This window comes from Manis pentadactyla, chromosome 1, assembly GCF_030020395.1.
Source record: "Manis pentadactyla isolate mManPen7 chromosome 1, mManPen7.hap1, whole genome shotgun sequence".
NCBI classification, from domain to species: Eukaryota; Metazoa; Chordata; class Mammalia; order Pholidota; family Manidae; genus Manis; species Manis pentadactyla.
Window position 1 is genome coordinate 175,713,241 of NC_080019.1, and position 16,382 is coordinate 175,729,622.

At 37.8% G+C, this 16,382-nt stretch overlaps 1 protein-coding gene across 1 annotated transcript in view; it reads right to left on the minus strand.

Moving 5' to 3' along the window:
• Positions 1-217: 217 nt before the first annotated feature.
• The window catches only part of LRRC58 (leucine rich repeat containing 58), a 46,104-nt gene continuing 29,939 nt past the window's right edge, over positions 218-16,382 (minus strand). The window contains exon 5 of the mRNA XM_057503043.1: positions 218-433. Within this exon, the coding sequence (XP_057359026.1) occupies positions 375-433 (59 nt within the window). The 3' untranslated portion in view covers positions 218-374. The remainder of the gene's footprint in view (positions 434-16,382) is intronic.

Here is a 16,382-nt window from a genome sequence, read left to right on the forward strand (position 1 = left end):
GCATCAGCATCTTTGAATGAGACAGGCAGCTGCCTCCAGAATTCCAATAGCACAGCGGGCAAAAACTGCCTCAGAAACACAAGTAAATAATTTCCTATAAAGTGAGTGGGAAGACTTCTGGTCCTTACATGTGTGGGTACTGGTCTTGTGTGAACCAGAGGCACTGAGTCACAGTAATTAGTAGATTATTGTTAGGTCATTTTTTTATTTCTTGTTACAGTAATGCACCTAAATGACTCTTAGCTCAACTTTTCAATTCCCCAGCAAGCCTTTAAAAGGTAAGAGACATCTTTTGTTGCTGCTTCCTGGGATGATGGGAAGCCATTGGAAAGGGTTGCCATTATGAGACTTAGCAGGGAACTGTCTCCTCGGCCTCACTTGTTAGACAGTGAGTTCCACGAGATAGGCAGGAACAAGATACAGAGGGGAACACCTGTGGGAAACAGAAGTAAACTATTAAGAATAATTAAATTAATAAAATGGACATTCTCCAACCCACTTTTGTCACCAGATGTTTAATGCACTGTGGCTCCACGCAGCCAGAGGGAGAGTTTTAGTGATCACCAGACACCCTGAAACTAGAATCCAGCACATTTGACACAAACTGCCAGTCTCTTGAGGTTGGGAAGCTTGCTCGTTGTCCAGCCTTCTTGAGGATGGATGTCAAGAGGGGCTCAGCCTTAGTGCTCTTAAGCAAATGTCATTTTTGCTTAAAAAAAAAAGTTTATTTATTCAAATAACATACAATTCATCCATTTATTTTATAATTCAGTAGTTTTTAGTGTATTCACAGATATGTGAAGTCATCGCCACAGTCAATTTTAGGGTAATTTCAATATCTCAAAAAGAAACACCAACTGGTGAGAATAAAATTTGTAATTACCACATGATCCAGCAATTCCAGTTCTGGGTATGCCCAAAAGAATTGAAAGCAGGGACTTGAACAGGTATTTGTATACCTATGTTCATAGCAGCATTATACTCAACAGGCAAAAGGTAGAGGCAACCCAAACATCCATCACCAGATGAACTGATAAACAAAATATGGTATTTACATACAATGGAATATTACTCAGCCTTAAAAAGGAATGAAAGTCTGACTCATGCTATAACCTGGACTAACCTGAGGACATTATGCTAATGAAATAAGCCAGTCACAAAATGACAAATACTGCTGATTCCACTTATAGAAGGAACCTAGAGTAGTCAAATCCATAAGGACAGAAGTAGAATGCTGTTCACCAGGGGTTGGAGGGAGAGGAGGGAAGAATGGGGAGTTAGTGTTTAATGGGTGTAGATTTTCAGTTGGGGAAGATGAAAACATTCTGGAGAGGGATGGTGATGATGGTTGCACGGCAATGTGAATGTGCCAAATGCACAGAAAGCTACGCTTAAAAATAGTTAAAGTGGTAAATCTTGTTATATATATGTTTTATGACAATTTTTTTTATGGAGGGAGGAAAGATGGTTTCTAGCCCATCCCCAGCAGCTAGTGCAGAAAGGGCATGGACTGCGGCAGCAGACAAACATCTTGCCTCCACTTGTGAGCCATGTGACCAACACACTCTACATGTTCTCTGATTTCTGTTTCCTCTTCTGAAAAATGGGAATGATAAAAAAGTATGGCTCTGATCATTGTTGAGCTTTCTTGAAATATAAAATTCTGTGAGACCGTTATATTTATAGAGAATGCGTAGCATATATTATCTTTAAAAAATAAAATACAAGACTTTTTTTAAAAAAAGGAAGAAACCCTATTCCCTTTAACTGTCTATCACCCACTAGCCCTCTTTCCCCTCTCTGCCACCCCTAAGCCCTAAACAACCACTAATCTATTTCCTATATAAATAAATTTCCCTATTCTGGGCTTCCAATCAAATGGAATCATAAAATATGTGGCTTTGTGAATGGGCTTCTTTGTCTTTTTTGCTTTTAACTAAGCTGCCTCTGTCTCTGAGAAGTTCCCACAGTGGGAACCTAGGAGCTAAGGGCAAGCCCTGGGCAGGGCATTTAGGATCATTAGGAGTGAGAACTAAATGAAAGTCCTAAAATTTAAAGTAGTTTCAATTTTTATATTATAAAATAACATATTTATTGTAAAAATCTTTACTATTAAATATCAAAAATAACAAAATAAAAATCAGCTCTAATCTCAGCAACCTAGAAATAACCACTGTCAACATTTTGAAAAATATTCTTTTAGATTTCATACTCTGCACATATGTATATCATATTAAATGTTTTTGAAAGTCTTTTTATTCTGATTATAAAACTTATAGATGCTTATCATAAGGCTATTAAAACAAAATAGAGATATAGAATTTAGAATGTACTTCATAATCCCTCCATACAGGTATATTTTCACTTAAGAATATATCATGATGTTTTTCATGTTAGCTCATAGGAATTTATTTCATTATTTTTACAGTTACTTAGTAGTACCTTATATGAATGTGCCATTGTTTGTTTTAGCATTCTCCATTGATAAAATTTGTGTAGCTTCTAATTTTTCACTAAAATGACACAGTCCTGATATTTACATTTGTTTCTTTTTTTCCCTAGAAGTGGAATTTTCGGGTCAAAAGGTGTGGAAATGCACTGTTCTATAAACTGCTTTTTTATTTTAACCTATTAATATATTATGAACCTCTTCTCAGGTCATTAAATATTTAATTTACTTGCCTAATATTATAAATTATGAATATATTAACATTAAAGAAACTTTGTAACACTAGAAATGAGTTATTTCTAGATTTTCACTATTATAACTTTTCAATAAACATTACTTAGCTAAACCTTTGCACATTAAAGTTATTCTCTTAAGATAATCCCTAGTTATAAAATTGCTCATTCAAGAGGTGTGCATGTTTTTCCTTGTTTCAAAAATAATACATGGTCATCCTAGACTAGAAAATAGAAAAAAGCAAGAAAATAAAACATGCATTCTCTCACCACCCAGAAATAACCATTGATAATGTTGTGAAGGTAACCATTGGTAACTATAATTTCTGCATATTTTTTAACATGAATGCAAATATAGAGTACATGCTTCTTTGAACCACCTATAATAAGCATTTTTCATTTATCACCATTATCATTTTTTTAAATATCTACATAGTATTATAGCTTATGGATGCACCAAAATTTATTTGTACAATCCTTATCTCTGGGCATTGAGGTTGTTAATGTACATATTTTGGAAACTTTTCATGTGAATGCAGTACATTGGGGGGGTCAACTCACTGTCAAGAAGCCCTGCCTCTTTTGGACCCATGGACCAGGGGAGGGAGAGAGAGGGAAGGTAGAGTAGTGGAAAGGTACTGGGTCAGAGTGGAAAAAAGTGACTCAGCCAAGGTCCCCAGTAAGGAGGGCTCTTAGTGATGGCAGCTAGATGAGGAATGTAGATATATATACAAACATAGCTGGTGAGGGTGGGGAAAAGAAGGGCTGAATACTTGACTGCAACTCCCTCCAGAAAATTGCAGTGCAGTGGCAGTGCATCAGGTCTGGTGTGGAGAGGGCGGCTGCTCCCCAGGAGGCCTACAGGGCAAATCCTTGTAATTTCCTATGACTGGGTCTGAAATTTCATACATAGGATTTTGACCTGAAGCTGGACTCCTCAATAAGTAATGACAAATTGCCAAAACGTGTCCAGTTTCCCTTCCCACCAGAGTAAGTGAGAGTGCCAGTGGAAATGGAAGTTTGCTGGGGACCCAATAGGGAAAACTGATATGATTTCTTCTGGGGTGTATAAACTGATATTCGAGGGCAGGACCAAGAGTTCCAGCATGACCTGACAATTGGATGAGCCCCAGAGAATCCTAAACAGGCTGAACTGAGCATCTGATGTAATGGGTCCCCTCCTTTTGGGAAATGAGACTGAGTCATCCCCATTAACCATTAGACTGAGGGTTCTACTTTTGGAGTGAATCCTCAGCACATATTGTATGAATGCTTGGCCCTGTTCCATGACCTCGGAATTATGATAAATCCCCTAAGTGTTTAATTTTTCTTAAGCATAATTGATATTGGTTTGTCCCTCTTGAGTTTCCTTTAAATCCTTTTGATATTTTTAACTTGCACCATTTCATTGAGTAATAGATTCTCTCAGTCCATATACCCACTGCATATACTGCCTGTATTAAATTTTCCTGCTTTAAGATTTAAATACTTTGACATTTAATGGAGAGTAAGCATTCTCTGCTTACCTTGGACACATCTTTCATGATTTCACAAACTTTTATCGCATCTCCTTTCCGTCTTCATCGTTTTGGCCCAGTCTATTCATTTTTAACCCATAAGATGGATGATTCTCAAGCCACCATCTTTAGCCATCATATAGGACCTTCCTGAGCTTCATTAAATTATTATTATTATAACTACTACTATTAGTATTTTGAGTATCTATCATAGGGAAGTACTGTTGTAGTTTCTCAGAAAAGGACACAAAGTTGAATAATTTATAGTACTTTATGAACCTACTGTTCTCTTCCCCTGGACTGTAGAAGTAGCCCATGGGGCCCAGTCTTCAGAGCAGAGCTAGGATAAGACATTGCAGGTGGATAATCTATTTGCTAAGCTACAGGGCTGTTTGACTCTTCAATAATGAACTGAAGAACTGATGGAAATTAATTTTCTAGACTCTTTATGGCATGGAAGTAGATTTTTCACAACAGAAAGAGTAACTGGACTTCATAGTTTCAACTTTTACCTAAATATTCTCTCTCCCTGTATGAGTTCTGACACTGACTACAAAGAGTTAGGTCAAACTTCACTGGTTAAGGACACAGTCCTTCAATGGACTGCCCTCACTTCAGACATGAGTTAAGAGTTCAGGGGCTCCCAGCTACATTCTAACCTGCTGGCTGCAAATTTAGGGGTTCCTACTGTCCTCTCAGGTTTGATAATGCTCTACAATGACTCACAGAATTCAAGAAATACTATACTTAAAATTACTGTTTTATTAGAGCAAAAAGATACAAATCAAAACCAGTTAGAGGAAGAGACATGCAGGACAATGTTGGGAGGACCTCAAAAGTAAAGTTTCCATCATCCTCAAGGACACATTGACTTCCTGGCTGGTGTGTCAATGTGTGATAATATGCAATGCATAGGAAAGCTTACTGGCTTTGGTATGCAGAATTTTATTGGGGTTTCATTATGTAGGCATGATTGATTGAATCACTGCCCACTCAGTCTCCAGACCCTTCTCCTTCCTGAGGTTGAGCCACATAACCCATCCTGTAAAACCCCAACTCTCTAATCATATGGTTCGTCTTTCTGGCATGGCTAGTCCCCATCCTGAGTTACTTCATTAGCATAAACTCTAGGTATTTTCTGAGGGCTGACCATGAATAACAGACACTCTGGTCACTCAGAAAATCCCGAAGACTTTAGAGGTTACCTCCCAGGACCCAGCAACAAAGGCCAGCCAAATATGTTATTGTACACTGTGCTAGGGTCTCTCTCTAAGCACCTCAACACTGGCCTCGAGGAATGCTCGTTTCTCCTCCACCCTCCCGGCCCCCTATTCACAATAAACCACTGCCTTCTGGTAGTACCTGCTCTTGGACTGGCAGAAGCAAGACATCATTCTGTGGCTAATTATTAAAGGTCAAGCATTTCCACATGTAATAATCCAACGTCTACCTAAGAAGTAACCATATGATAGCAGGGGGATTGGAGCTCTGCGTTTCGTTTCATGTTCTTCCTGCTCCTGCAGAACACAAAGTAAACTGAGAGGTTTGGTTCTGCAGAAAGTGGTCTGCAGAGAGATTGGAAGGGGTGTTAGGGAGGGCTGGGGCAAACCCATGGAAGGCAGTCCCATATGCTGTTGATGCTGTTACTTTTGGAGAGTAATTTGGGAGTAGCTAAACGCATGTAACAAGAAATTGAAAGAGACTTTTCTGGTCCTGAATTATATTTAAAATCCAAAGGTGACACCAAAAGCCACTAAATAAGAAAACCTAGATATGTATACATTTTCAAGACAGCCATCAACTGAGTGCCTTGAGATGGGGTCAAACACTTCCCTAAGGCTTCTGGAAGGAAGCAGAACTGGCATGACTACTATCAACAGCACTCTAACAACATGCTAAATCAATGTTAGAAGAATGGGGAGGAATGGTCAGTGTTGGTCTTGTGAGAAAAGACCACAGTGGTCACGGTGAGAGGCTTTCCTCTTCTTCTCTGGGGGAAGGAGGGAGGGATGCTTTCCCTTCCCTGAGTCCAGGTGAGTGGGAATGCCAAGGTAATCACTAATAAAGATTAGGGATGCCAGCAGGAAAGGCAGGTAGACATATCTTGCCCTAACGGAGACAGGTTTGTTTTCCCCTGTGCTTATCTGATATGGGGAGAAGAGCTGGAGAAAGCACACAGCAGCCAGCTTCCCGTGATCTAGTGTGGCAAGGACACCTGACCGTCCTATGGATTGAGGGGACCCTACAAAAGGTATCTGGGCTTGAATTATCTTGCTGGTACTCCATCCAAGAAGATCACCCAATCAGAGAACAACAGCTGTGAAATGAAGAACACCAGTGATAGAAGCTAAGGTGGGGAGTACAAGAGGCTGAACTAGAGCCGCATGGTGCATGTCAGGGAACTGTGCAACAGAGCGGGAGGCCTCCCAAGACACCTTCAGAGAACTCACAATCTGAATGCCTGCCACACAAATAACATCACTCATCGGCCTGGGTTAGCCAGAGAAGCAGCACAGCCAGCAAGAGATGTTTAAAGTCAGGTGCTTGCCTTTTCCCCCATCTCTGTTTCTATCATTGAAGGAGTCCCTCTGAGTCTCTCAAGGGAGAACTTTGAATCAGCTCTGAAGTTTTAAATGGATTGGAAAGTTATAGAATCTGCTCAAGATTCCCTTAAGAGCCCAACTATGTTATGTTGAAAGCCATGAGTGGAAAAACAAAACCACTTCACATTTATACTTTACCAAGAAGAGAGTCTTAAAATAAACCAGTTACATGCACATCCCCTTTGATCTTGCAATTCCAGTTAGGAAGTGAAACTATAGATATAGTATAGTAGCTAATGTATGATAATCATATATACAAAAATGGTAATTGCAGCTTTATTTGTACTAACAAAGCAACAGAAACAACAAGAAAAAACTAGTAACAAAAAACTAGGAACATGATGCTCTCAATAGGGTACTGGGTAAATCAATTATCTCATAATCACACATTTAAAAACAACAAGATTGAGGTAGAACTCTTATGCGTTGACATGATATTTTGTTACATGAAAAAAGCAAGGGGTAGCACAATGTACATCAACCCTTAAAAATAAAAAACTGCTTATGTAAGTATTTTGAAAGTTTTTACTGTATAAAATGTATACACTGATACAGACTGACAATATTGTTGGGAGGATCCACAAAAAACTTGAGTGACTTCCTTTGGAATCAATGACTGGGAGACTATCATTTTATATTTGATACCTTTAGGTGCTATTTGAATTTGTACTAATGGCATGTGGTAATTTTTTTTAATGTAAAAAGTTAATAGGTTATGCAATGATGTGAATGTATTTAATGGTACTGAACTGTACACCTAAAATGGTTAAAATGATAAGTTTTATGTTTTGTATATTTTTGCACAATAAATAAGTATATAAGTATATATAAATTCATAAAAGAAGTATCAAGAGGAGAATAAGAAGCTTCAGGAAGATAGAGTGAGTGTGTGAGAAAGCTCTGAGGGGGTAGTAAAAACAAGTTCAAGGCCTGGTCTTGTGACTCTTACTGAAGGCTATTGTACAGAGGTCCTTCTGAGGATTTTATAGGGGTTCAGAACGGAGCCAGGACATGCATATTTGTCTGGAATAAGTTGGGGAAGGGAACCTGGTAATTTTTTCTTTCCATATGAGTTGTGATTAGACTGCACAGTTGTGTGAAATTAAAGAGAAGAAGGATTTATTGGGCAGTGTGACCAGTTTTCTGAGTGACTGAGGGTTTGACTTGCACAAAGTCCTGTACAAACCCTGGACTGGATTCTTGGTGGATGAGACACTGTCCTAGCCTCATGGACTTCCAGGATATCAGAGCAAAAAGGACCTTGGGTATGTCCTCCTTTTCTTGAGGACACTGAGACCCAGGGACTGGCACATACTGGTCCAATCCCCATAGATATAAAGTGAACTAGGATTGTAACTCAGGTCTCAGGGCTCCTGGTCAAGTACTTTTTTTCTAATAAAGTGACACCAGTACTGTTCCAGTCAGGGCTTGACCACCTTCACTCAATTTCTCTTCCTGTTAATTACCCTACTACTCCTAAGACTTGAGAGTCTGTGTTCAGTCATTATTCTTTTGATATATTGCAGGATTCTGGTTGCTAATAATTTATCTAGAATGCTTGCACCTGTGACTTATCTGGAATGCTTGCACTCACATTCCATATGTGAGTCTATAGTTTTCTGTTTTTGTACTATTTTTCACCAATTTGGTGCTATGTATTTTTCATGTTTTCGTATCTCTGAAGTCAGGAAGCAGCTGACAATTGCTGTCAGTCAGGCCGAAGTCATGACATAGCTGTCGTTGCCTGCACCTGTGTGGGCTTGTCTGAAGCCTTCCATTGGCACCTGCAGCAAGAGCAAGACCTGCCAAGTGAATGTCAGCAGTTTGGGATAAAAACAAGACAATAATGGACCCTCCTTTCAGGAAAGGCGGTATTACCAATGCTTTGGATGGCGTAGAGGACAATAGTGTATGGAAAAACACAGACATCAGCAGCTTTGAATTGAAGAGTGACTCAGAAGAGCTTGAGTACGAGTATGAAGATGTTTTCCATGAGTTCACAAGAGTGATAGAAGATAAGCAATCTTTTAAAATAAGCTTAAATCAGTGCTTTCGGTAAATTCAAAATAAAAATTCTAAGTGCTAAGAAAGTATTTTGTTATGTAAAAAAATGTGAATTTTATAATCATTAGATTAGAGGAAATATGTCAACTATAACATGCTTTGATATTAAATCTTAAAACGAATTGAGGAGAGTCCCATTTTTTTCCTCTAGGCCTTGACCATTTAAAATGACATCAGAATTGTCTAAGGGTTAACTAACACTCAGCTATGAACCCATGTAATCCTGGGGTCTTCTCTAATGAAAGGCTTTTAAGTACCATTTCAAGCTTTTCTATGCTAAGTGGTCTATTTATATTTTCCTTATTTCAGGATCCATTTTGGAAATTTGTGTTTTTACTAGGAAATCACCCATTTTCCTTAGGTTCCAGTTTGTTGCCATATATTTCTTTTGTAGTATTTTTAATTTCTCCTCTACTTGTCATTTCTGAGAATTTTTAATTTTATCTACTTTTTTTCAGTTTTTTTTTTCTGAATCAGGCCAGATCTTATTTATCTTTTGCAAAGGAGGGCTTTTATATTTGTTTATACTTTCTACTTCTTTTCTATTGCATTCAATTTAGCTTTAATCTTGATTAACTCTCTCTTCCTTATTTCTTTTGATTTACTTTGTTGCTCTTTTTTCTAAATTTTTAAGATTAAAAACTAACTTTATTTTTTATAGTAGTTTCTTTAATAATGAAAACATTTAAGGTATATATTTCTTCTAAGTACAGTTTTCACTGTGACATTTAGTTTTAAGAAGTTCTCTTTTTCATTGCTTCATAGACACTTTGGTTTGATTTACTCTGTGTATGGATAGTTGTTAACCTTACAGTATTTATTTTCAACTTTAATGGAAAAAGATCAGAGAATGTAGATTTTAGAATCTTTTAAGGTTTTCTTTGTGGTCAAATATAAGTGGCTTTTATAAATATCCTATGAATACCAGAAAAAGTTTTGTTCTTTGAAGTATATTAAGATTCTATACACGGCTATTAAATTAAGTTTATTGATTGTATTATTCAATTCCTATATCATTCCAGATTTCCTATATACCACATTTGTCCAACTCTGAAATAAAGTATTAAAGTCTTCTACTATAATTGTTTTATCAAGTTCCTCTTGTGTTTATCATTTTTTGTCATATATTTAGCTATTATGTTCTTTGATAAACACACTTTGTCAAAACTTGATCAGTTATAGAAGTAAAACCAATGCATCACTGAATGGAAATTAGTAAAAGTTTGTTATGCACACACTGAAAAGATAGTTTGCAAACTGGGAACACTCAAACAAAAACATGCAGTGAGAGCTCCAGGGTATGTGCTTATAAAGCAACTTACATAGTGAGAGAGCATTGACTGTTCATTCTGCACAGTGTGTTTGGTTATAATATTAGAATTTTCTTAAATGATAGCAATTTGGGAAGTAGTAACCTCATATCAACCTTGGGACACAATTTTAGTTTTGCTTATGATATCCAGTGGCATAAGCAAGAAATGACCCAGGTCAAGTTAGTATTGCAAAATAAGCTAAATTAAGTCTTGTTTGTATGAGTAAACTGGTTTTGTTTGCTCAGGGAATTTTCAAGGCTGGTCTCTATTGCTGTTGATTTTAACAATTTTTCTCTTTTGGTCACTCTCTTAGCAGGCTGAGGATATGACCAATTGTATAGCATTACTCTTGTTTTCCACTGTCAATATAGTCAGGCCAAAGATTCACATATTTGCAATTTCTATTAATTGAGTTGTCAGGCTGGAAGGCCTTATTATTTGTGTGTTTATTATTGATTCCATTCAGTTGTCTGATCTTAGTGGATACCATTCAGCATATGAGTGGTTGGCAACAGGCATTTAAAACCCTCCAGAGTATGCAGTGCTTTAGAGAGGTTAATGTGATGACTACAGGGAGAACAACAGCCAAGGATTGAAAGAGTCCCTGGAGCAGACATTCCCAGGAGGCAAGATTTAACGAAGTAAATAACTCAAATGGGCTGTCATTCATTTAAAAAGTCATTTACATAGGCACAACATGCTGTATTAGCAAACATATCCTCATGATTATTTAGGAGAGGATGTATAGGGGATATTTTATTCCAGGAAGTACATTTGCAGATGAATTTTCTCCTAACCAGGCCTCTATACAATGTGAGCAGTCAGATAATTTAATGAGAGGCATTTCTATGGAAACAAATAAACAAAGGTTAATAGTTGAAGCAAATTGTAAATTCAGTTTCTGAATTTGGAGACCAGCCAGTTAAGATTTCTAGATGTAAGGTGGAAAGATTAAAGATGGCGGCATGAGAGGTGGTGAGACAGAAGCTTCCTCCTAAAACCGCATATAATACAAAAATATAATTAATACAACTAATCCTGAGAGAGCAACAGGAAAGAGGGCTGCATCAGACTGCACACACCTGGAGAAAAGAGGAGACCTTATGGAACAGGGTAACGTACCAAAACTGTGGCCCAGTGGGACCCAAGCCCTTCCCCCACGCCAGCTCACTGGTGGGAGGAAGAGAAACTGAGCAGGGAGGGAGAGGAGGCCTGGGACTGCTGAACACCTAGCTCCAGATATCTGCTCTGGGAGCACAAACCTACATTTCATGGTGCTTTCATGATACTCTCGTGATTACAGGGTTGGAAAGCTAAGACAGGTAGAATTCCTGGAGAGACTGAGATTCCAGCCACTTGGGGAAAGCAGGGATCCATATCCAGCTGCTCTGGGACAAAAGCTTATACCTGTGTGATCGTCCCACTGGTTCAGGCAGTGGAGACAGGCATAGCAGCTGGGAAGCAGGAAACAGCTCTTTACTCCCCCCAGGCACCAATCCCAAACCCCTGTGACCCCCAACATTGCTTCAGGGGCTGAGCAACTCCAGAGAGTAGAGCTTCTGGACACTAGAGGGCGCCATATACAAATACGAAACGCCAAAGGAACCTGGCACAGAGTAAAATTAATATAACCCCTAAGAAAGATGACATAGACCTCATGACTCTTCCTGAAAGGGAGTTCAAAATAAAAATCATTAACATGCTAATGGAGGTACGGAAAGATATTCAAGAACTCAGGAATGAATTCTGGTCAGAGATCCAATCATTGAAGCGCACAATGGAGGGTATTACAAGCAGATTGGATATAGTGGAGGAGACGATAAATGAAATAGAAACTAGAGAAGAGGAATACAAAGAAGCTGAGGCACAGAGAGAAAAAAGGATCTCTAAGAATGAAAGAATATTGAGAGAACTATATCACCAATCCAAATGGAACAATATTCGCATTATAGTGGTAACAGAAGAAGAAGAGAGAGAGAAAGGGATAGAAAATGTCTTTGAAGAGGTAATTGCTGAAAACTTCCCCAATCTGGGGAAGGACATAGTCTCTCAGGCCATGGAGATCCACAGGTCTCCCAACACAAGGGACCCAAGGAAGACAAAACCAAGACATAGTAATTAAAATGTCAAAGATCAAGGATAAGGACAGACTATTAAAAGCAGCCAGAGAGAGAAATAAGATCACATACAAAGGAAAGCCCATCAGGCTGACATCAGACTTCTCAGGAGAAACCTTACAGGCCAGAAGGGAGTGGCATGATGTATTTAATGCAATGAAGCAGAAGGGCTTGGAACCAAGATTACTTTATCTGGCAAGATTATCATTTAAATTTGAAGGAGGGATTAAACAATTTCCTGATAAGCAAAAGCTGAGAGAATTTAACTCCCACAAACCATCTCTACAGTCTATTTTGGAGGGACTGGTATAGATGGAAGTGTTTCTAAGGTTTAATAGCTGTCACCAGAGATAATAAAACCACAGTAAAGAAAGTACAAGAGCTAATTACTAAGCATATGCAAAATTAAATTAACCATCCCCAAGGTCAATCAAGGGATAGACAAAGAGTACAGAATATGATACCTAATATATAAAGGATGAAGGAGGAAGAAAAAGGAGGAGAAAAAGAAAAGAACCCTTAGATTGTGCTTATAATAGCATATTAAGTGAGTTAAGTTAGACTCTTAGATAGTAAGGAAGATAACCTTGAACCTTTGATAACCACGAGTCTGAAGTCTGCAATGGCAATAAGTACATACCTATCGATAATCACCTTAAATGTAAATGAACTGAATGCACCAATGAAAAGACATAGAGTCACTGAATGGATAAGAAAACAAGACCCATCTATATGATGCCTACAAGAGACTCACTTTAAACCCAAAGACATACACAAAGTGAAGGGATGGAGAAAGATATTTCATGCAGCTAATAGAAAAAACTAGGAGTTGCAGTACCTGTATCAGACAAAATAGACTTCAAAACAAAGAAAGTCACAAGCGACAAAGAAGTACATTACGTAATGATAAAAGGGTCAATTCAACAAGAAGATATAACCGTTATAAATATCTATACTCTCAACACAGGGGCACCTACATATGTGAAACAAATACTAACTGAATTAAAAGGGGAAATAGAATGCAATGCACTCATTCTAGGAGACTTCAACATACCACTCACTCTGAAGAACAGATCAACAAGACAGAAAATAAGTAAGGAGACAGAGGCACTGAAAAACACATTAGAACAGATGGACCTAATAGACATCTACAGAACTCTACACCCAAAAGCAGGAGAATACACATTCTTTTCAAGTGCACATGGAACATTTTCAAGAATAGATCATATACTCTGTCACAAAAAGAGCCTCAGTAAATTAAAAAAAGATTGAAATTTTACCAACCAGTTTCTCAGACCACAAAGGTATGAAACTAGAAATAAATTACGCAAAGAAAATGAAAAATCCCACAAACACATGGAAGCTTCACAACATGCTTCTAAATAACCAATGGATCAATGACCAAATAAAAACAGAGATCAAGCAATTTATGGAGACAAATGACAACAATAATTCAACACCGCAAAATCTGTTGGACGCAGCCAAGGCCATGCTAAAAGGAAAGTATACTGCAATAATCCCATATAAGCACTCTAAACTCACAATTAATGAAACTAGGAAAAGAAGAACAAATGAGACCCAAAGTCAGTAGAAGGAGAGACATACTAAAGATTAGAGCAGAAATAAATAAAATTGAGGAGAATAAAACAATAGAATCAATGAAAGCAAGAGAAAATAAACAAAATAGATAAACCCCTAGCCAGACTTACCAAGAAAAAAAGAGAGTCTATACACATAAACAGAATCAGAAATGAGAAAGGAAAAATCACTGCAGACACAACAGAAATACAAAGTATTATTATAGAATACTATGAAAAATTATATGCTAACAAACCGGATAACCTAGAAGAAATGGACAACTTTCTAGAAAAAGACAACCTTCCAAGGTTGACCAAGGAAGAAACAGAAAATCTGAACAGACCAATTACCAGCAATGAAATTGAACTGGTAATCAAAAAACTACCTAAGAACAAAACTCCTGGACAAGATGGCTTCACTGCTGAATTTTATCAAACGTTTAGTGAGGACTTAATACCCATTCTCTTTAAAGTTTCTAAAGAGTAGAAGAAGAGGTAATACTTCCAAACTCATTCTATGAGGCCAGCATCACTCTAATACCAAAACCAGGCAAAGACCCAACAAACAAAGAAAATAACAGACCAATATCCCCAATGAATATAGATGCAAAAATACTCAACAAAATATTAGCACACCGAATTCAAAAATACATCAAAAAGATCATCCATCATGATCAAGTAGGATTCATCCCAGGGATGCAAGGATGGTACAACATTCGAAAATCCATCAATGTCATCCACCACATCAGCAAAAAGAAGGACAAAAACCACATGAACATCTCCATAGATGCTGAAAAAGTATTTGGCAAAATTCAATATCCATGATAAAAACTCTCAACAAAATGGGTATAGAGGGCAAGTACCTCAACATAATAAAGGCCATATATGACAAACCCACAGCCAACATAATACTTAACAGCGAGAAGCTGAAAGCTTTTCCTTTAAGATCAGAAATAAGAGAAGGATGCCCACTTTCCTCACTTCTATTCAACATAGTACTGGAGGTCCTAGCCACGGCAATTGGACAACACAAAGAAATAAAAGACATCCAGATTGGCAAGGAAGAAGTTAAACTGTCCCTGTTTGCAGATGACATGATATTGTACATAAAAAACCCTAAAGACTCCAATCCAAAACTACTAGATCTAATATCTGAATTCAGCAAAGTTGCAGGATACAAAGTTAACACACAGAAATCTGTGGCATACACTAATGATGAACTAGCAGAAAGAGAAATCAGGAAAATAATTCCATTCACAACTGCATCAAAAAGAATAAAATACCTAGGAATAAACCTAACCAAGGAAGTGAAAGACCTATACCCTGAAAACTACAAGACACTCTTAAGAGAAATTAAAGAAGATACCAATAAATGGAAACTCATCCCATGCTCTTGGCTAGGAAGAATTAATATTGTCAAAATAGCCATCCTGCCTAAAGAGATCTTGTGATTCAATGCAATTCCTATCAAAATACCAACAGCATTCTTCAATGAACTAGAGAAAATCATTCTAAAATTCATATGGAACCACAAAAGGCCTTGAATAGCCAAAGCAATCCTGAGAAGGAAGAATAATGCTGGGGGCATTACGCTCCCCAACTTCAAGCTCTACTACAAAGCCACAGTAATCAGGACAATTTGGTACTGGCATAAGAACAGACCCATAGACCAATGGAACAGACTAGAGAGCTGTGATATAAACCGAACCATATATGGTCAATTAATATACGATAAAGGAGCCATGGATATACAGTGGGGAAATGATAGCCTCTTTAACAGCTGGTGTTGGCAAAACTGGACAGGTATATGCAAGAGAATGAAACTGGATTATTGTTTAACCCCATACACAAAAGTAAGCTCAAAATGGATTGAACACTTGAATGTAAGCCATAAAACCATAAAACTCTTAGAAGATAACGTAGGCAAACATCTTCTGAATATAAGCATGAGCAACTTCTTTCTGAATGCATCTCCTCAAGCAAGGGAAACAAAAACAAAAATGAACTCATGGGACTACATCAAACTAAAAAGTTCCTGTACGGCAAAGGCCACCATCAACAGAATTAAAAGGCATCCTACAGTGTGGGAGAATATAATTGTAAATGACATATCCAACAAGGGGTTAACATCCAAAATATATAAAGAACTTACACACCTCAATGCCCAAAAAGCAAATAACCCAATTAACAAATGGGCAGAGGATATGAAGAGACAGTTCTCTAAAGAAGAAATTCAGATGGCCAACAGACACATGAAAAGATGCTCCACATCACAAATCATCAGAGAAATGCAAACAAAAACTACAATGTGATACCACCTCACACCAGTAAGGATGGTCAGCATCGAAAAGACTAAGAACAAATGCTGGCGAGGATGTAGAGAAAGGGGAACCCTCCTACACTGCTGGTGGGAATGTAAGCTAGTTCAACCATTGTTGAAAGCGATATGGAGGTTCCTCAAAAAACTAAAAATAGAAATACCGTTTGAGCCGGCAATCCCACTCTTTGG